The sequence below is a fragment of the Schistocerca cancellata genome, chromosome 8 (assembly GCF_023864275.1).
Source record: "Schistocerca cancellata isolate TAMUIC-IGC-003103 chromosome 8, iqSchCanc2.1, whole genome shotgun sequence".
Lineage (NCBI taxonomy): Eukaryota > Metazoa > Arthropoda > Insecta > Orthoptera > Acrididae > Schistocerca > Schistocerca cancellata.
In genome coordinates, this window is record NC_064633.1 from 210834102 (window position 1) to 210856756 (window position 22655).

At 38.5% G+C, this 22655-nt stretch overlaps 1 protein-coding gene across 1 annotated transcript; it reads right to left on the reverse strand.

Annotated features, from left to right (window-relative positions):
• Window positions 1-9908: 9908 nt before the first annotated feature.
• On the reverse strand, window positions 9909-22215 carry LOC126094577 (40S ribosomal protein S13). The gene is made up of 4 exons (XM_049909044.1): window positions 22058-22215; window positions 21784-21911; window positions 18249-18414; window positions 9909-10089 (listed from the first exon to the last, which is right to left on the reverse strand). The coding sequence occupies exons 1-4, from the start codon at window positions 22078-22080 to the stop codon at window positions 9951-9953; spliced, it is 456 nt and encodes a 151-aa protein (XP_049765001.1). The 5' UTR covers window positions 22081-22215; the 3' UTR covers window positions 9909-9950.
• Between the last annotated feature and the right edge of the window lie 440 nt (window positions 22216-22655).

A 22655-nucleotide genomic window follows, 5' to 3' on the forward strand; every position in this document is an offset into this window, starting at 1 on the left:
GTAATATAAATCTACTAATTACTGTAAGTGTACATAATGAAATAGGTTAAGGTCATAAAATGTGTACTTAGTGTGATGGTCCAGATATAAGATGCTATCTTGCCTTTAGTAGTTGTGCATGTGACAAAAGTTTTAAATAGGCAAGGTGAACTTGGTTCATGGTCTTTTGATGTTCGTGTCTTGGTACGTAAGGTTAATTTGGTAAGGTTTGTGTGACCAGTAAGCAACATGACGAAGTGTTAGAACATAGAATTACTGCGATGTGTACCTACCTACGACTTTTGTAGTGATGAACTGGCTATTGTATGTTGTCTTGAATAGACTTGCTGAGCTTTCAGAATTTAATTCAGTTCGAGCTATTTGGGTGTGCTGCACACCACTTTGGCTTACGTTCATTACAGCCTGGGAACACACTGCTAGGTCAGTCAACTGATCTTGTAGTGCTTTTCTGTTTTAATAACAGTCTGCTTTTAAGGCCACCATTTAGGGTAAGTTTGTGACTCATCTGAATAAACTGACAGTGAACTTTAATCCCGTAATGCAGCTACATTATTCTGAAGGTTCATTCCTGCAATATCACCTTTATTTATCAATTCACCCATTAACTTTCATCCAAACTAATGTTATAAATGCAAAAGTAGCTCCATTGTATGTTTTCATGACTAAACCGATTTCTATCGCATTTGGTACAGAAGGAGCTTTGAAGCCTGAAGAAGAGTAGAGGCTACTTTAGAAAGTATAAAAATAAAAATCGACCCTTAAGAAGGTAAAGTAGGCATGTAAGCTTTTTCCATCATAGAACATAAACAATGATGCAAAATTATTGTATTTGTTGCATACTGTAATATAATACATAGCTACTTCAAAATAGGATGATACACAGATGCACGCTCCTGTCCACACGTGCCCCACTTGCAAACGATGCTGCGCAATATGTGTTTGGGCAATTTGGGAGTGCACACCACCAGCTATGCTTCTTGAACAGGCACACACTAGGACTACTGACGTTATTGCACATATAATCTTTTAACTTATTCACTATCATTCCTCTTAATAAAACTACTGACATCCAAGCATGGCTGTGAGGGACAGCTAGTTACATAAAAATGTTCACTGACTGACTGCTGAATGTGACTCAGGAAAGACTGACATTTCTATGCTTCTGTAAGGGCTTAAAGCAACAGTGTGTGACAAACCCAATTTATAGACGAGCCATATACAAATTTAAGCTCATGTATTTGCCACTGCCCCCCCCCCCCCCCAATCTGGTGGTCATGTAACAACAAATTGATCCCAACTGGCAATTCATTTCACATTTCATCAGTTACCAAAACACCCTCCCCTCTCCCATTGAAGTTATACTCACTCTCTCTTAACTTCCTTAAATGATTCGTAAACCAGGTGCTAGCAATAATTAAATTATGCTGTGTATAGAATTTGATCTCCAGTCCCCTCCCGCACTGTTCCTTCTTTCCCACTAATTTCCCTTACCCTTTTCTTACTACTTTATTCCAGTCACTCCATCACAAATTTCTCTCTCTGGTCTATGTAAGATATTTCTTATATCTCACTATACATACTTTGAATCTCTCCCTATCTTCTTATTAGATCTACCCCACTGCACTATTTTTTTGTGTTTATAACCATGTGGACATCAAATCAAGGTCCTATTCTTCCTGCCATTGCACTTCACAATTCCTACAATACTTAACTTCAATGTATCCATTTCCCCTTTTAAGTTTTGTCGCCTATCCATCCAATAACAGGATAAAACGTTCTACACTCTGACCTGCACAATGCCAGTTTCAATCTTTTCCAGTTGACTACCGTTACAAGGCTAAATTGGAATAATTAAAACTATTGCCCCTGCAACTAATGAAAAAGCTATTGCCACTCTTCAGGAACAATATCTTAGCCTTGCCTCTCCAGATAACCCCCCCAATTATGGTGCACCAACAATGTAGCTATCTGCGTAACAGGCACACAAGTCACCCTATCTCAACATACTGTCCCTACTTGGGTAAGTAATTCATTTGTAAACGAATGAGTTTCATGTACATGGAGAAGTTTGGAATGTGAATCCTTGTTTTCTGATTAAGCTAACTAATTACAATGAAGGTAGGCCACAGGCTACCTGCAAATGTCACCACTATGAAGATTACATTTTGAAAGTCACCGGATTTGGCAACTCTCCAATTATCGCTGCTTAATCTAGTTTATTGCTCAAATGACTAAACATGCAAGTCTTTAGTCACTTGACTTCATATTTCAACTTATCAGCTGTGCAGAGGCCTTTTAAATATTAGGTTTTCTTTTGCTACTACAAGATTCTGGTTATCAAGTTGTAAGCCACCAACCTGATATTCTGTAGTCTCCCTGTCACCATCTCTACAGCAGGCCAGTCTTTTATTGAAGCAGAAAATCTTAGTCAGTATTTGATGGTGTTTGCTCAAATAAACATAACTAACATCACATTTCCAGCTGCAAATTTTTACACATGTAATAGCTTCCAAGTCATTACTGGGCGGTTTTCCCTATTTTACAAAATGATTTGCACTTACAGTCTGGTCAGTGTTCAAACGACCACAAGTCCAGTGCCAGAATTATTCAGATAAATTGTAACGTCACTGAAGCACTCTGTCCAACAATTAATCAATAGGAGTTCTAACAACTCACTGAACAAAATATTTAAGTGAGGCACAGAACATACTTTTTAAACTAAACACTATCATTCACCTACTTTTTTTTAAAAACCCACCGGATACAAATACAATACAATAGCTCACTTAGTTAAGTCATATAGTCACAACACTCAACAATAATTGGTTCAAATGGCAATGACAGTCTAAGCCTCTTACCAGCCACGTCTCATTTCAATCAAAATATTCAATAACTTGAAATCACCTCGTTTTTTAACATTCATATTTCCGAGTTTTTGAAGATATTCTTGTGAACCATTTGTGCATAGCTCTTGTATAGGAAAATGCTGAGAGCATCTTGACACTGATATTATATGCTTGACCAGAACTGGACACAAACTGCCCACTTTGAATGTCTAACTATTTAAAGACTAAAAACAAAGATGATGTGACTTACCAAACGAAAGTGCTGGCAGGTTGATAGACCCACAAACACAAACATACACTGTTTGTGTGTGTGTGTGTGCGTGTGTCTATCAACCTGCCAGCACATTCATTTGGTAAGTCACATCATCTTTGTTTTTAGATATATTTTTCCCACGTGGAATGTTTCCCTCTATTATATTTGAAGACTAACGTATGTGTCTTTTCTTCTCATTCCCTCCAACAACTCTCTCTTGTTCCAGGGTTCTGGACGACTTTTCCTAACTCTTCCCATTTCCTCAGGCACACCTGTATCATTCCTTCGCCCCCTTCCTTCCTCTCCAACCCTTTTGCCAGAAGTTCGACTGGTGCCGAAAGCTTGCAAATTTCAATACTTTTGTGTGTGTGTTGCTCTGGTGCCACTTGAGTTTTTTATCTAATCCATTACATAATGTGTGAACAAACCGTTACTTTGAAAACTTCACAATCATTTGAAAAATGGCTAGGTTCAATTTTACTACTCAGAACTTACTGATTTTGGTTTGGGAGAATGTGGTAATCTCGAAATTTAGAAAAAATTATGGAATGACTTCATGCATGTCCTAGAAATATCTTACTTGTGAATAAAATCAACACACTGAAAATTTTCATGACTTGCAAAAATCTAGTTAATGATACACATCATCTATTACACAAAATTTTGGTTTACAAAAGTACAATGGTAAAGATCAGGATCCAACAGCCATGAGGCAAAATCTGATAAAAAATTCTGTCACTCCTAAAATTAAATGTTAATTAATCTTGTAAATTAGTTTTACAAAATATGGAAAATGTCATTCAAAAATTGAAGTACCAGTCTTTGTAACTAGTGGTGCTACTATGGGGCATAAATACATATTAATCCATTATGTTTTCTTATTGCACTATGTACTACAATCTTCAAATAAGTATACCAGGTGCACACGTATGAGATGCAGATTTCAGGCAACATAAAAACTTGCTGGGTAATTGGGCTTTAATCAACAACCTGTTTCCAATCGGCTGCATGAGATGGGAAATATTCAGAGGACTGGTAAATGGGTACTATGAGTGAAAGACAAGCAATGCAAAAATGCACGAGATTTTGCTTGCTCAGTACAAAATGAAGTCATTTTTGCATTGTATAATTACAGGGAATGAAAAGTGTACTTGTTTTGAGAATCCCAAGTGCAAAAACTCTTAGGATGACCCAGGATACGCCATCCACATCAACTGCAAGACTGAATCGCTTTGGCAGAAAGATGATGCTCTGTGTTTAGTGGGATCAGAGGGCGTGGTCTACTATGAGCTGTTAAAACCTGGGGAAACAGTTAATACTAAACGTTGCGAACACCAATGGACTGATTTGAACTGTTCACGGCTTGTAAAAAGGCTACAATGCCGAAAGAGGCAACAAAAAGTAATTTTCCTTCATGACAAAGCTCGTTCATATACTACAAAACCGGTTTGAGCCATGTTAGAAGCACTCGGCTGGGAAGTTCTACCCCATGCGGCTTACTTAACACAGACTTGGCTCCTTCCAATTACCACTTGTTTATATCTATGGATCACAGACTTGCCGAGTAGCACTTTGGTTTGTACGAAGATGTGAAAAAAAATAATGGCTTGAAGCAGAATGGGAAAATTTTTACTGGTATGGTATTCACTAACTACCCGAAAAATGAGAAATATGCATAACAAACAATGGAGCATTCTTTGAATAAAGCTCTATCATTCTTCTGAATTTAACATTTTTTAGACAAAAAATTCACATTTCATACTTTTACATCCGGTAATTTCTAATTAACTGAGAACCAGCCCATCAAAATCATTACCTTGAATAATGAATGCAAGTGGAAACAGTTTAGTTGACATAGTATGAAGGCTTTCACGACCGGATGACATATCTTCTGGTAAACCTTTCGGGATGTAAGGTCGTGGTCCATGAAACTCTTCAGCTCCTAACGTTTCGTCCAGAGCTGCGCTGGACATCTTCAGAGGGGTGTTTCTCCTCCGGTGTGTCTTGCCGACTGCCCTCTGAAGATGTCCAGTGCAGCTCTGGACGAAACGTTAGGAGCTGAAGAGTTTCATGGACCACGACCTTACATCCCGGAAGGTTTACCAGAAGTTTGAAATATTTGAATGTGCACTACTAAGGAAATACTAGATTTCAGAAAACTGAAAAAAATTAGGTATTAACAAGTTTTCAGTCTTAACAGATGCAACAGTACCAACTTGCTATGTCACAAGGTGAGTGGCAATTTATATTGAAAGACGCTTCTTATTGATATCATGAATGTCAATTCATCTGCAATGCTGTCAGTCTACTGGGAGATGAATGTGTCAACTTAGGGTGTGAGGGACCTGCCTGTTTTTCTTTCTAATCTCATTCAACTAGTCCTTCCCACCTCCAAGAATGGGCAATGACTGTCACAAGAGCACCGTATTGGTTTCTATTGGCAGTTAATGTATACTGATAATATGGAATTCAAAATAATGTATTGGCCATATTGTGATGCCAAAACTTTGTTGTTGATACAATTGGTAAAGTCAATTGTTTAATAAATGCAATTATGTAGTACACAGTGTCACTATGTGCCAGATTAAAAATGTCTCAAACTGTCGGAGCTATTTTGATAGAACTGTTTACAACGTGCCACATGCCTATTATCAGTTTTTTTATTTACAACCAACATCCACGGTACTTAAGCAAGGAAACGAATTTCTCAGTAACAACAGAGTATCACAATGATCTAAGAACAAGATTTTGCAATATGAGTGCTAAAGCTGAGTGTTTCAAGTAGACCACACGGCTAAGATAATCAGTCTCCTACTTACACCCACTACCCTCAAGGACTGATGCAACTGGCCAATCTGTCTGTGTACAGAGTAATTTCTGTGCAAAAATGTACCTGAGGTGGAGCAAGGTAACCAACCCAGTATACACCTAGTGCAATGTGTGAAACTGGCTAAAAAAACCATATCCATGCTAGCCAATCCCCTGTTGTTAATCCATTGGTCCAATTCAATCCGGGGCCAGCATACTTCCCATACCAGAAGCTGTCATGTTAACTTGCGTCGTTATCTGGGCAGGTGCAATATGAGTAAGGAAATTATAAATGAAACAAACAAATTCTTGCTATTTTCCTGCATGTGTTGTTCACACTTTTTAAAAATGAAGTGCTCCAGCTTTAGACTGTTCAAGTATTTATTGCGACTGCAATTTCAACAAATGGCCATTGTCAAGCATTCACGGATGTTGTAATCCACTCGATAACATAAAGGTGTGACATGCTCGAACATAGTTTCCAGGAGTGCAGAAGAAAATGCATGTGGCCATTTAAATTCATTCACTGTTCCAGACACCACGCGAGCACACGTTAGGAAGTTGGCGACAGATGTAACAGCAGATACGATAAATATTTTAAACCTTCTACACAAGATTTTGACTGGAGTGTTACATCTGCCGCTATCTCGCCAGATTTCTAATGTTTGTTTGCACAGTGCATGGAACAGCGGAAAAACATACACTTGTATTTACACTGCTGGTAACTACATTCCAGCATGCTACAGCTTTACATTACAGACTGGGTTACAATATCCCAGAATGCTTGACAATTACTAAGTTTCAAACTTGCAACTGTATTAAAGTGAAATGATTCACTTAAAAATTTCATGAAGGATTTGGCCCAGTCCTCAAAATTCTTGTTCATATCTATGACCATCTGAACACCTGAAGTTGAAAAGAACAGGTTGTTATATAAAATGCTTGTTACACCGAAAGGCCTTAGACTATAATCATGTCCAGTGCTAGTTTCAGCCCATATTTTGTGGCCTGGCCAGCCAGCTGAGCGCAGAGTGCTGGCCAGAGCTGCCAAGCTGAAATGGCCCGATGGCCCACTGCTTCCACAGACTGCTGGGCTGTGCATTGCATCTAATTGTAGTGTAGCCTGTTTCTTAATAATTCTGCTGTGTTCCACTCTAAGACAGCATGTCCAACCACATGGAATGACAAGCAATGTTACGCATGTAGTAAAGGGAATAACCAAATAAAAATTCTGTCAGTTGCTGGAAAACAGTGGACTCATTCAGTTATATGTTCAGAGGTTGAATTAAATCATTTATTCTTTTGGCTGAAATCCGTCTGTCAGAGCAATTTAATGATACCATCAACATGTCCATTATTGTTTCTAACATTGACTGAATTATTAATTCCTTCTTTTCAAGTGAAATGGGTCTGTAGTTCTTATGTTGCTCGGAACATGTTTCTGTTCTTTCAACTTATTTGACTGCTCATTCATTATTCTGAGTAAAACTAATCTTTACTACTTTCATTACAGACATGCATGTACTATTCCATGATGGTATTTGCACCAAATTTAATGAACTGATGATGGCCGTAAGCAAAAACCGGTAACGAGTTTTATAATGTATGTGATCAACATGGAAATCTGTCTAAAGATCTGCATTAAACTGCACCCTTTGTTTCCAGGAAAGAATCTGAATAGCTGAGTATCAAAATACAGCTCTACATTTCCAGTTCTTGCTACAGTACTGAATACCAGTATCGGATTTTCATTGGTCATCCATTTAATTGAATGACATCTCACAAGGGGTGGTCACAACGCTGGGTCACAGATTTACTTCAATCTTTGTACACCTTTAGTAGGCCATTGAAACAACAATTTGCAAGTAGTAAGGTGCACTAATTTGGCAATTCCGAGAAAATCGCAAGAGAAGTCTTACACATCTGTTATGTCACTTATGTCCATACGTACGCACAGGGTATTAAGCGTTCAAGGTGGTCAAGTGGTTAGCATTCGAGCTTTGTAAGATGAACATGTAAGAGGCGATGGTCCAACTCCCCCTCAAACCTGATTTTCAACTTTAATTTGTTTTCATCACTGGTCACATTTAATTCCTATATTTGAGACGTGATGTAATTAAAAATAACCATGTTTATTTGCATGAAGTGATTTTCTTGTTATTTGACTACTTACTATTTTTAATTAAATGTAATTATTAAACATATTTGTAAGTATCGACAAGTAAATGAAAACAGTTTTCCTGAAAATGTATGCCTGTCGTGACTTGTGAAATCCCTTATACACGCAATGTGTCAAGTTACCTAGAACTACTTTGCACCTTGGCACTTCGAGCTGCAGTCACAGAGGCAGGACCAATTTGGCTGTTAGCCTATATACTAGTGAGATTTTGCTAATGTGACAAGAATGAATAGTGTAGGTGCAAGTTTAAATATCACACAATTTGCACTTGTATTACAAAAATGAAGATTTGAGCGGGAGTTAACTGCCATCTCTTACACTTTCGTCTTATGAAACTAGCACTAACCACTTGACCATCATGAACTAACACCCGGCACCTACAAACAAATACATAACAGAATGAGATTTTCACTCACAGCGGAGTGTGCACTGATATGAAACGTCCTGGCAGATTAAAACTATGTGCCCGACCGAGACTCGAACTCTGGACCTTTGCCTTTCGCAGGCAAGTGCTCTACCAACTGAGCTACCGAAGCACGACTCACGCCCGGTCCTCACAGCTTTACTTCTGCCAGTATCTCGTCTCCTACCTTCCAAACTTTACAGAAGCTCTCCTGCGAACCTTGCAGAACTAGCACTCCTGAAAGAAAGGATACTGCGGAGACATGGCTTAGCCACAGCCTGGGGGATGTTTCCAGAATGAGATGAAGGTAGGAGACAAGATACTGGCAGAAGTAAAGCTGTGAGGACCAGGTGTGAGTCGTGCTTCGGTAGCTCAGTTGGTAGAGCACTTGCCCGCGAAAGGCACAGGTCCCAAGTTCGCATCTCGGTTGGGCACACAGTTTTAATCTGCCAGGAAGTTTCAAATACATAACAGACGTGTAAAACTTATCTTGTGATTTTCTTGGTACTGACAATAGTGCACCTTACTACTAGCACATTATGTTGTTTTAATGGACTACTAGAGGTGTAAAAAATTGGAAGTAAATCAGTGAGCCCAACATCATGGCCTCCCCTTGTTCGATTGTAGCATTTTATGAGTAAAAATTATGAAAGAACGAGCTTTCATTACAAGGCCTACACATGTTGAAAAATGAGGACACAGGGAACCGCATATTTCCTTCTAGTCACAGCTTTTATTTAATTTAAGTCAGTTGCTAATATATTTATCGTATATAGATTCTTGCAAGTCTTGATTTTCAAACAGTGCGAATTAAACATACATCGGCGGACTTAAAAGCATTGCATTCTCATAGAGGAGTCCTCGATAATCACAGTTAATGTAATAATAAACTCATTCTTTGCAGGAACTTCGCAGCACAAAATGTAACCGAGTCATTCTCTCTCCGTGTATCTTAAGACTTTGTGAACAGATGGAATACACACTGCAACACAGGCAGAGGGATGCAGCAGTGAACAGGACGCATGCGCATCAGGGAGGTCAGTCAACAGGCCTAGCCTGTCAGCTCACTGGTCTGCACTCTGTGCACCATCCCAGCCTATGGCCCGTACGAGTCGGGCTGCAAAACACAGGCTGGGTGGGCTGAAACCAGCAATGTGATCGACTAACTTAGACGTCTTCAGATACCAAAACCATTTACTAAATAAATGTTCTGATTTGAAGTTTTTTTGGCATAGAATTTGATAAATACATGGACTTTTCAATGACAAGTAAGTCAAATTAAGTTTAATCAGTTCATATAGCATACAACTAACTTTCATTTTGACATTAACCACTTTTAAAACTGCTTATGTAATCAAGTGGAACACATCCTAAACTGACAAATTTCAGTATTGGAAATTGTTTGGAATAACATGTCAATTCAGTTTTCATAATAAATTTATTATTTATTGATACATTTTCTTATGCAACAAGAGCAGATGCTGTGCTCGATTCGTATTTCCAGTTTGGTGGAAGAATAGTCTTCTTCTTGTAGTACCGAGCAAGCCGGTGGATTCTTGACTCCACAAGAATCAGGCGGAACTTTGAATCCTTGTCCTTCCTGTGAAACGTGAAAATATTAAATTAAATTTCAGGAAATTTACATAAATTTCATATCTACTTACACAAAATAAATATTCCAACCAAGGTAATAGCCTGGAATATGTTTGAGTTATGACAAAGGAGCTATTCACATTACTGATTAATTATTTGCTAGAGCAAATTCGTGATTATAGTTTCCACATAGCTACCATAAAAAATTACAAGCAAAAATGTTTTCATCCAAGTTTATGGTTACAGCTACTCTAATTGGATCGTAGTAACCTAAAATTTTCTCTTACTGAACATCTGGGGAACCTGAGACTTAGTCTTAAACAGGTGATCCATTAGCCGAATTTTAGTCTTTTACACGTGGTAATTACTCTATCACAAACTCGTGCCACAAACTAAAATGTTTCTAACGTGACTAAGTCCATTACAACTAGTATCAGACACCTCAATAATAAACTTTCAATGCAACTATGTAAATATTCTTAAATCTAAAAGAGTTTCTTGTCTCCTCCGGCAGCTTAGTGCACTGACAGAAGTAGTGGCCCCATCTGGCTGATGCTGGCAAGAAAATTTCTATCAGCCATGAATTCCTATTTAAGTCGTGTGTACTGTAGTGACCATTCACCCCCCTCATTACTGACATAAAATGGTACCACAAGGTGCTTTTCCTCTGAATCACAATGAACCCCCCACCCCCTCCCCCCCAAACAGTGTATGTTTTTACCAGGACTAAACTATATGACAGCCAAGTTTTGTATTCACTGCAATTCCTGGGATCAGTGGTTGTATAGTATTTTTGCTACACAAGGAGGCAAGTTCTAGCCCACACTCACCCTCACTACCTAAATTTTGGTGTGAGGGGTGTTTATGTACGCCACTTATTAAAACAAACCAGCCAACCACTCACTGCATTGAAACTTATCTCTAGGTTGATTTCTTGAGCCTTCTCACACAGTATATTTTTGCATGCTGAAATTATCTGAAACAATTAAAAAAATTTCCAAACCTCCAAGTTGAGACATAGATGTTGTTAAAATGGGAAGAAAATCTCGGGCTTCTGCATTATGAACTGCTACCTTTATTCTACAGTATTCCTCACAATGATGGAGCTGAATCATACTTCTTAGTAACAGGATGACAGACTAAAGGCCGAAATACTAAATGTCTTTTTCCAAAGTTGTTTCACAGAGGAAGATTGCACTGTAGTTCCTTCTCTAGATTGTCGCACAGATGACAAAATGGTAGATATCGAAATAGACGACAGAGGGATAGAGAAACAATTAAAATCGCTCAAAAGAGGAAAGGCCTCTGGACCTGATGGGATACCAGTTCAATTTTACACAGAGTACGCGAAGGAACTTGCCCCCCTTCTTGCAGCGGTGTACCGTAGGTCTCTAGAAGAGCGTAGCGTTCCAAAGGATTGGAAAAGGGCACAGGTCATCCCCGTTTTCAAGAAGGGACGTCGAACAGATGTGCAGAACTATAGACCTATATCTCTAACGTCGATCAGTTGTAGAATTTTGGAACACGTATTATGTTCGAGTATAATGACTTTTCCGGAGACAAGAAATCTACTCTGTAGGAATTAGCATGGGTTTCGAAAAAGACTGTCATGTGAAACCCAGCTCGCGCTATTCGTCCACGAGACTCAGAGGGCCATAGACACGGGTTCACAGGTAGATGCCGTGTTTCTTGACTTCTGCAAGGCGTTCGATACAGTTCCCCACAGTCGTTTAATGAACAAAGTAAGAGCATATGGACTATCAGACCAATTGTGTGATTGGATTGAGGAGTTCCTAGATAACAGGACGCAGCATGTTATTCTCAATGGAGAGAAGTCTTCCGAAGTAAGAGTGATTTCAGGTGTGCCACAGGAGAGTGTCATAGGACCGTTGCTATTCACAATATACATAAATGACCTTGTGGATGACATCTGAAGTTCACTGAGGCTTTTTGCAGATGATGCTGTGGTGTATCGAGAGGTTGTAACAATGGAAAATTGTACTGAAATGCAGGAGGATCTGCAGCGAATTGACACATGGTGCAGGGAATGGCAATTGGCAATTGAATCTCAATGTAGACAACTGTAATGTGCTGCGAATACACAGAAAGATAGATCCTTTATCATTTAGCTACAAAATAGCAGGTCAGCAACTGGAAGCAGTTAATACCATAAATTATCTGGGAGTACGCATTAGTAGTGATTTAAAATGGAATGATCATATAATGTTGATCGTCGGTAAAGCAGATGCTAGACTGAGATTCATTGGAAGAATCCTAAGGAAATGCAATCCGAAAACAAAGGAAGTAGGGTACAGTACGCTTGTTCGCCCACTGCTTGAATACTGCTCAGCAGTGTGGGATCCGTACCAGATAGGGTTGATACAAGACATAGAGAAGATCCAATGGAGAGCAGCGCGCTTCGTTACAGGATCATTTAGTAATCGTGAATGCGTTACGGAGATGATAGATAAACTACAGTGGAAGACTCTGCAGGAGAGACGCTCAGTAGCTCGGTACGGGCTTTTGTCAGTTTCGAGAACATACCTTCACCGAAGAGTCAAACAGTACATTGCTCCCTCCTACGTATATCTCGCGAAGAGACCATGAGGATAAAATCAGAGAGATTAGAGCCCACACAGAGGCATACCGACAATCCTTCTTTCCACGAACAATACAAGACTGGAATTGAAGGAAGAACCGATAGAGGTACTCAAGGTACCCTCCGCCACACACCGTCAGGTGGCTTGCGGAGTATGGATGTAGATGTACTTGAGGTAATACATTTCACACGAGGGAGGTCACAATATGCCATGCAACATTCCAAATTGATCCTTGTTGACCAACATTCACGTGGTTGTTAAAAGTAGTCCCAAAATGAAACTTGCTGCATCAACTCACCAACTTACAAATTGTAGGACTCAAAGACTCTGCTATACTGACATTCATGCAGTGTGAAACATGCACGGAGCTTAAGAATCTGTGGATGATAACGAAGATTCTCTAGGTTGGCAAGCACACCAAACATATTGCCAATAGATTAAAGAACATTACAACAATATAACTCCATTCCAACCGTTTCCGAAGCAGACTCTCAAAGTAACTTGTAAAACATGATGGAACATATCTTTTCATTGACTAAAAGTTTAACTTCCCCTTTTTCAATTTTCAGTAGTTGTGATAACCAGACTATCCAACCTTTATTTCTGCAATTTGTCAATTGGTTACTACACTTAGTGACTACACACACCAAGTTTCCTAATGAGATCACTGGCAAGTGCTATACACAGTGAAACCCTTATTTTACATTTTCTTGGGATCCAGACTTAAAAACCACAAAACTGAGAAAATGCAGAATCAAGGAAAATGTTACAATCCCAAAATATGAGCAAAAACACATGTAATTGGCATATATGATTAAAAATCATAATCCTCACCAATACACTGTATTGAATCTGTACAAGTGAAGGAATTAAATGTATAATAAGATGTTTGTACAATAATTTATGGTAATTAATTTCATTAGTTCTTAAAAGTCACTGATCAACATGCTTCGAGCGCAAATTATACATAAAAACACATTTTTGAGTCATCTTTCCTTTGTGTTCACCCAAAATAAAAGCAGTAACTGACGAACAGGGTGAGTTAAGTCGAAAACTGAAATAAAGTGAAAGGCGTCGGAATCTAACAAGTGCAGATGTGTTTTCCTTCTGTAGTCAATGGCAGTTTAATTGGGCTGACTTGTCTTCAAGCCATGTACACACTAAGCTTGATGTGTGTTTCCAGCTACTTGACGTGGACACCATTTGGAAACATCTTTCAAAACATGGAAAGATCTATTCGTACCAGTGTCCGTACGGACCATAGGAAAATTTTTCAGGCCAGATGCACAGCAGATGTGTACGTTTATATTTTGCATTGTGTCATCTGTTGTATAGAGTTGGTTAGGTGTTTCGTTTTGCGGTATCAAGTTTTTCTGATAATAACATGCAATGGTAAAAGCAGCAGGCTGTCAAGTTGTTATCGTTGTACCAGGCTGATGGCTGCTTATGGAATATACGAAGCAAGCAATACAAGAACAGCAATAAAAGTAGATGCTCAGCAGAAATCATGCTAAATTTTGTAGTGCACCGAGAACTGCGTACAAAAGAAAATGAGGTCATTTGCTGCAGCTTGCTTCAAATTGTGAAATACTCAAAGCTCTGGAATGAATCTCCCATTGACAAAAATCAGACTAACAGCAGCATGTCTGATTATAATTATTTTCCTAAATTTCTATATTTTTTAAAAGAAATTGTGATACCGTATTTGCCAGATAATCAAAATTGTTACATGATATCCAAGTGAAATTACAGAAACTAGAGCCGTCTTCTATATTCAGTTCCCATATGAAGCAAGTTTCCAACAGTTGTTCAATAGTATGTTTTGGCTCACCAAAGATGACACCTGTATACAAATCAACAAACTGATTTCATACGACTACTAATTTGATTTTCTCAACCATTATCAACTATTATTCGAACACATCACATCAAAATAATATCATACTTTTAAAACCAATTATGAAATTCTCTGATACACGTAACATTCTTCTGTAAAACTATAACACTAGGATATGCTGATGGCCTTTAGGTAACAAGTCACAATAAATAAATAAAAAAAGAATGAATGACATTGGCGTGTCATTTTGTTTGCATGAACCTTCTAGCATGATTAATGCAGCAGCACATATAACAGTTTCGTAGACAAGACGTGACAGACAATATGAGAGTACAAGAAACAACATTGCAGACGATACAAATACACTGAGAAATGTTTGCTGCCAGTGTGGACAGAAACAGAGACAAGAAACTCAGTCGGGAACAGATGTGAAACACTGCAGGAATTAAAGTTTCCAGTGACAGAGTGGACGTGGCTTTACATTAATTTTTGCAGTAGTGATGGGCTTTCAACTACCGACTTTTTCAAGTGCTTGTGAACAATCCCTGTGTGAACTGTGTTCTTTTTGATTCCCCATTTCCTTCATAGTGTGTGACATATGTGCACAGTATGTTGTTTCGAAGTAACAGTGCATTGAAAATGCACTATTACAAATATGTCACTCTTATTAAACGTCAGGTAATAAAGAATCAATAATGTAAGACTTAAGAGATTTTATGGTAACTAATACTCAATACAAATTTTAGAGGAGTAAGATGTAGCACAATGGACAACATCACAGTTAGCTGAATTCAGAAGTTATAAGTTCACAACTCACTGTATGTCTTTTCCACTTAAGGTTGTTAAGATAGTACTACAGTATGTTCTGCACATTTCTGTCTGGTTAGAGGATGAACAATGAAACAGATAGCATAACACAAACATATTCTGTTAAAGAGTTCCTGCTACAACTGAAATTCTCCTGTCACTAACACATCCTTAGACATCAACTTGATGTTGTAGCGATCAACAAATCGACAGCCTCATTCCTGAACAACAACACCACATCACAATTACGTCAGTTACTGCAGAAAGTTGTATTATGTCCGATTTTCCCCTCTCCAACAGCCTTAAATATTCCCTAACTTCGCCATCACCCACAGTGTGAACCGTCTGTCTTTTGTGCCACTTTTAACTTACTCAGTCACATGAAATGTCAATAGAAAGGAAACAGGACGAAGTCAAGCGAGACACTGAGTACGAATGCAGAACTGAGTAAACTTTACTAGGAAGAATTGAAAAAACATGGAATTTTTAGCACTGCCCTTATTAGTTTTACACAGGGTCTACAAATTTATGGTGTACAACCGTGAAAAACAAAATATTAGAGAACGTGGTAAAATCTAAGTTCCACTGTAATCTCTGAAAAGTTAGGGCCCTAAGTTGAGAAGGCTACATAAGTTAGCATGGAATGACCGCCTTGAGACTTCATATTGGTTTTTAGTTTTGCTCTGTAGCTCTAAACACAAATATAAAAAATGCAAAGGTGCAGTAGTAGTAAGAAATTAGGTTGTTTATGGCATATGTCGTGATGCTAGTATTGGTCAGAGGTGAATGTGTTATACATGACGACAAACATTTTATGTCCAACAGTAATGAATGTACAGGAACCAATCACTGACAGAATTATCCTTTCACAAAGAACATATACAACACATCTAGCAGAACCAAAATGCCTTCACTGCACCACAAAAAACAGGAGATTTGGTTTTGACTATCACTTCTTAAACTGATGATTAGACCAACTCATGAAAAAACAGAGCCATGAGCTCTGCATATTAACAGGTCATAATGTAAGAAGTTAGTGGGTGTGCGTACACAAGGCTGTCAACTTCCGTCAGTTGTATAACAGGCTATGTCTATTATAAACATTAATGCGAGGTAAAAGCCACGCAGTAGTGTTTTTCAATTCGTGCAGGAGTAAAGTATGATGTACTAAATCAAATACAATTCCTACTGCTATCAACTTATTTCATCCTACAAGTGACAATTTTATCAAGTAAACAATCTGAACAGCGCAATTTATGGCTATTTGAAGAGGACACTGTGGTATATGCAAAGATGACATCCTTGAGTGATTATAGGAGTATAAAAGGTGATTTAGACAAATTCTAGTTGGTGCGGTGAATGGCAGCTTGCTCTACATGTATGAAAATTTAATCTAATGCCGATAAGTAGGAAAAGCAATCCTGTAACGTCTGAACACAGCATTAGTAATGTACTACTTGACAGTGATATCAATTAAATATCTAAGTGTAATGTTCCAAAGTGATATGATCTGGAATGAGCACGTCCGATTGACCGTTGGGAAGGTGAATGCACAACTTCATTTTGTGGGGGGAATTCTGAGAAAGTGTAGCTCACATATGAAGGAGACAGCATACAGAATGCTAATGTGGCCCATTCTTGAGTATTGCTAGAGTGTTTGAGGTCCCCACCAGGCAAGATTAAGTGAAGGCATCAAAGCAATTCAGAGGCATGCTGCTCAGTTTGTTGCCTGTACATTCGATCAGCATGCATTTATTAATGAAATGCTTAGTAACGCCAATGTGTATCCCTGGAGAAAAGATGACGCTCATTTCATGAGACAATATTGAAGAAATTTAGAGAAACGGCATTGCGGCTGACTGCAGATTGATTCTACTGCCGCCAATGCATGTTTTGTGTAATGAACATGACAGTTGTTTCTCCCCTCACACAGAGTGAAATAGGAAAGGAAATGACTATGGTAGAGTCGGTGCAAATTGATCTCTGACGACTGCTGTTTTATGTGTCTACCTCAACCTGTCACGTAATATTATCTTGTCAATGCCCCTATGACAATGCCTCTGTTGCTTTCTCCTGCACCTGTTTGCACTTCGCTTTGAAAGATGGCATCACTGCTGCAAGTTGTCAAGGATTATCTTATACTGTCTTACTACAGTAGTGCTATGTGGTACCCTTCACCATGCATCACACGGGGCTTGCACAGAGTACACTTGTACAGGTTTTTGGCACTAAAAAACAAATGGCTTTTCCTGAAGACATTTTACTGAAGCTGAATTGCAAAATTCTTGCACTGTGTATACTGAAAGTATAGAAAACACCAACAATCATTCTCTTTAAAAAGTAATTTACCCGTGTTTTACCAAATATCTATGTGGATTTGAAAGAACTTAACATTACATTCACCACCCCTCTCCCCGCCAAAAAAAAAAAACAAACACACACACCACCTTCAATCAAGTATATGTAGTCTGTTTCATATTCAGTGGATTACCATTTCAAACAAGATGATATAATACTACTTCATGTCACAAATTACCACAAAAATCAAACAGAAGCCATATTGTTAGTGATGACAAGCATGGTTAGTGATAACGCCATTTCAAAATCTCTCATACATGACTATACATCTCTATTAGATCATGTGGCATGCAATAGACCCCCCCCCTCCAAAGCTTGTGAGCACATGACCCCACTCCCCCTCTTCCCTACACAACAATGAATGTTTTGGACAACCGCAAGCATCAGAAACACGACGTGCAATAAGAAGGGGCAACACGACAAATGTGAGCTTGTGGGCTAATTATCTCAACCACAATATATGCTTATAGCCAAGATGGTACAGACGAAACAATGAAGTTCATAATCCTTGGAACCAAACGCAACAAACAAGTCATGAAAAGTCATGCAATTAGGTTATCTAACCTGTTTCTTTCCAAATGCTTTCTGATTGCTACAGCTTTCTTAATAAGGTAATACAGGTCCTCTGGTAGATCTGGAGCCAAGGACATAGCTTTCATAATGCGCAAGATTTTGTTTTGTGACACAAATCTCACTTGTGCAACACCATGTGAATCCCTGAGAATCACACCTGAAAATTGCAAATACAAAGATAAATGTCAATATATTGTATGTAACGAACAATTCAGTACACACAAAAGATTTTAACATTACGTAACATAATTGTGTAAAAGTTATGAGATTAGTACAAATTATCATTTTGAAACTAAAATCTGAATGGTGGAAAGTGCTCTGAACAGAATTGAGGCTAGTTGTAACCCTGAGTCAGCTTCCAAGGATTCAAGTCCGTCCACCCACAAATATGACAGCCCCTCACCCACTTATCTGGTTCATACTGATTTTGCAGAAGTAATGGAAAATATACCCTACATATACGGTCTTATCCAGCATCCAACATTGTCTTATCCAGTGCCCAACATCAAAAAGAATTCATGAGCAACAGAGAAAAAGATTATAACAGCCACAATATCATGAAACCATGCTTTATGTTTTTTATTAAGTGTTCCTTTGGGTAGCAGCACTTTTCAACAACTATATTAAATACAAGATTGTAGAAGGAACCTCCTTTAATTGTTAAATTGACATCAGTGATGTGAGAATACACGTCAGGAATAACAGTTAAAATAATAAACAGTGTAGATATCAAAACATAAGCCCACAGTTGGTAATTCAAAGACATATTAATCCCACATCACAAGTCCAGATAGTTAAATGTAATGCAGCCACTCATTCTTTGCAACAAGGCATTCTAACATGGCAGCACTTACGAATAAAATAGACTACACTTTTTTGTTTTAACCGTAGTAGCACCAAAGCTTATACATATTATTGTTCATTTAGTCTTTGTGTGTTTTGCTACTTCAGTCTGTATCTGTGAAGTATCAAAAATACTGACTAGTGAAGTCACTGACTGAAGCAGTTCCAGGTTATTCAGGGACACACCAGGAAGGGAGGGTTGATATCCTTAGTTCCATAACTGCTCTGTAAAAGTGCAACTATCATCAACCAGAAAGTTGGTTTGAACAACACAGTTCTTTACTAGCCACAGTTTTGCTGGAGGTGGTACACTTACCTTCCTCCATCCCTTATACTCACTCAAGCCTGTTAAAGTAAGGACACAGTTTACCATGGATTCTGAATCTACAGTGCAACTCCACATTTTTCACATCAACAAACATTGCCAAAGGTAAAGGAAATGGTATGTGACAAGACTCGTAGTACTAACTGGGGGTCAAATATGAAACTTTTGGATTCATAGTCAATGACTTTACCACCGAGCCACAGTGCCGTGTCACGTGGATCCTGTCTCCTAAATTCCTTTCTTTTCTATTGAAGAGAACATGGGTAAAATTTATGTAGTGGATACGTCTTACATTTTTCATAGGTTATGCACAACATATTGTATATAAAAATGAAAAACCTGGGTTGGAATAACATTAACGACAACAGATTACTACCATCACATGGAGGCATTGACCAGCAGACAGCCACATTTGAAAGTAACCCTAATTCTTTTAAAAAACTATCAAAAGCACACACACACACACAGTATGAGAGAGAGAGAGAGAGAGAGAGAGAGAGAGAGAGAGAGAGAGAGAGAGAGAGAGAGAGAGAGAATCATTTGTGGGTGTCGCACTGGGGCAAGTAGCAACCTCGTTAGAATGGGCATAGTGGGGAAAAGAAAGGGGTGTGGGGCAGGGAGGAACAGCAGGGTAGGAGTGGGGGAGGATGCTGTGGCAAAGGACTTAGTTCAAAAATGTATTGAAAAACAATACATGCTAACTCATATTAATATACCAACATAATAAGCAGCAATACACTGTTGAGACTTTTCAATTTTCTAATACAGAGTGAGTAAAACAAAACTGGCCTAGAAAATATTTATAAGACTGGCATCTAAATGATCTATGTTCAGGAACAGAGGTGTCCATCACAGAAAATGTCAGAAACTATGATTTCAATACACCAGTGTTTTTCTCACACGTGTACATGCATATCTCCTGTGTCTCCTGAGTACTTCATTTTATCATAAATTTGAGGAAAGGGCAGATGTGTTCAACGAGCAGTTGAATGCAACATAGAAAGGCACTCAATAAAACAGTGGGCATTCATTGTCGATCATCATACAAAGCATAATTTGTACAAAACATGTACAGACCTGTTTCCAGAAGAGTCTAAAGTTAGAAGTGTTACACTACACCTTTCAGAAAAGCCTGTAATGCAAAGCTTAGTGGCAAAATAGTGTAAAAAAGCACTGTAGCAAATAAAAACCCTAACTATCCAAAAGCAGTTGTTTAAACACTACAAACCAATGAGCGAATGAAAGCATGGAACAAAGTCTGAAGAAATCTCAATACTGTTTGTTCAAGTGCGAATTATGAGATCATGTTGAAACACTATTAAAAGGGATCTACACTGGTATCCTTATAAATTTATTGTGGTGCGCTATCCCAATGCAAGGGGATCGAGCCGCCTTTCTTCACTACCAGTTTTAATAACAGCATATGTGAACACACAGTAGATTACCTCAGTATCCTTAAGAACATAACACTCACTATTTTCAAGAGAGTTGCTTTTTGACAACAGCTATGCCACATACATGAGATGCTATGCACAACATCTGAACACACGTCCTTAAGTAAATATTCTCAGCTGGACAGATGGGCCAAACAAAGCCATTTTAAAATCATGAGAAAACCATAATACAACTTGACAAGTGTGAGCCCATACATCTATACTACAGTAAAAACAGTCTTATTTATCATATCCAAACTGTCATGACTTTACAGTAACAGCAAACTATAAGCAGCCTACAAAAAGTTACATAATATGTGAAAACAAGAAAGACTGAGGGAAGCCAGCCAGGTAAACATGAAGGTAAGAATGAATACAAAGCCCTCAAACTTCAGAGCAAAAGACATTTGTACCATGACTGGCTGATGGCGATGAATTGTACATGTCAAATTTTTTCCTGGCATTGTCATTGACAAGTGCCCATAATGAAACACTGGACTGTCCTTTGCTGACGAAACGACTTTAGCTGATGTTTCTTGCTCCACTTGCACACAGTTCTACTAATACTTTTAATTAATATTTACATTTCATTCCCAAACATTCACTTACGTTAATTTACTATACTCTTCTGTGGTAACATAATAGAATGCAAAGAAAATAACATTGGCACAAAAATCCTTCCTTATACTAAGTGGTGCAAAGTAAGGCACTATGTAACATTTGGGACAAACGAAAGTGGTGAAAAGTACCCTACTGGATCAGCGCAAAAACCGTATTAACTATTATATACCCCAAACAATTCATACTTTCCAGCTACCTCGTTCCACAGTTCAAACATTTAGCATCTTATTCACACTACAAAGACACTACTTTCTCTTAAGATATTAAAACGTACAGTACAGTAGCCGTGGCATCTTCTGCTTACCTATTTGAGAAGGAGTAAGACCCTTGCGGGCCAATTTGCTGATTTGCTCCCTAACGTCTTCATCCTTCAATTTCAACCAGTTGGGGACACTTCTTCTGTATGGTAATGCTGACTGGGATATACCCTTACTGCAATAGAATTGTTACAATAAACATGGTTACCACGTTGCAGCCAATATACGTATAAGGGAATATCCAATGAGATAAAGCAACTTCTACTAAAGAACTTAACGTTAATGCGGCTACAAAATAAACAAAGCAACATTTCAACTAACCCAGGCGCGTGCATACGACCCATTTTTGCAAAATATTACTTAACACGTGGTAAACCTAACCACACCAAACGCACTCTTTTCCGAGCTGCTTCCAAAGAAATGCTTTGAACGGAAGAAGTATCGGGCCAGTATTTCAAAGATGATGCCATCCATAAGAATAAAGATAGATTCACATAGAAAGTCGATTCAAACTTGATGGATCCATATTTCGCTATGATAGTAAGGAACAGGACAACCGAACGAAAACATCCCACAATACATTTAAAATGACAGCATTCACACAGACTGGTCATGACCGAATCCTCAAGATCAAAGTTTCTCGGGGAGAAAGTTTTTTGACGTTTATGTTGGTGAAGTGAGCGGTGTCGTTGTCTGTTAACATCGTCAGTCAATCTAGGGCCGCTTGTACAGACTCCGGTTAGCAGCCGATTAAATTGTATTCTCGGAATTGCACAGGGAACGCGTTGGGACCTACAGGGAATAACATCTAACTCGGGATAACTTATCGGTCGATTTCGGGCCTGCTTCATCTGGAGAATAATATTAGACGATAACAGGAATAGCTATGGAACCAGAGAGTGGTGACGAGATTTTGGGA

Excerpts from the sequence above, each read along its gene's own strand:
- LOC126094577 (XM_049909044.1), bottom strand. The coding sequence starts at position 22,080 with ATGGGTCGTATGCACGCGCCTGG. Across the intron at positions 18,415-21,783 it reads TCTTACTCCTTCTCAAATAG|GTGTGATTCTCAGGGATTCA; the intron begins GTAAGCAGAAGA and ends TGCAATTTTCAG. Across the intron at positions 10,090-18,248 it reads AAGCATTTGGAAAGAAACAG|GAAGGACAAGGATTCAAAGT; the intron begins GTTAGATAACCT and ends CACGTTTCACAG.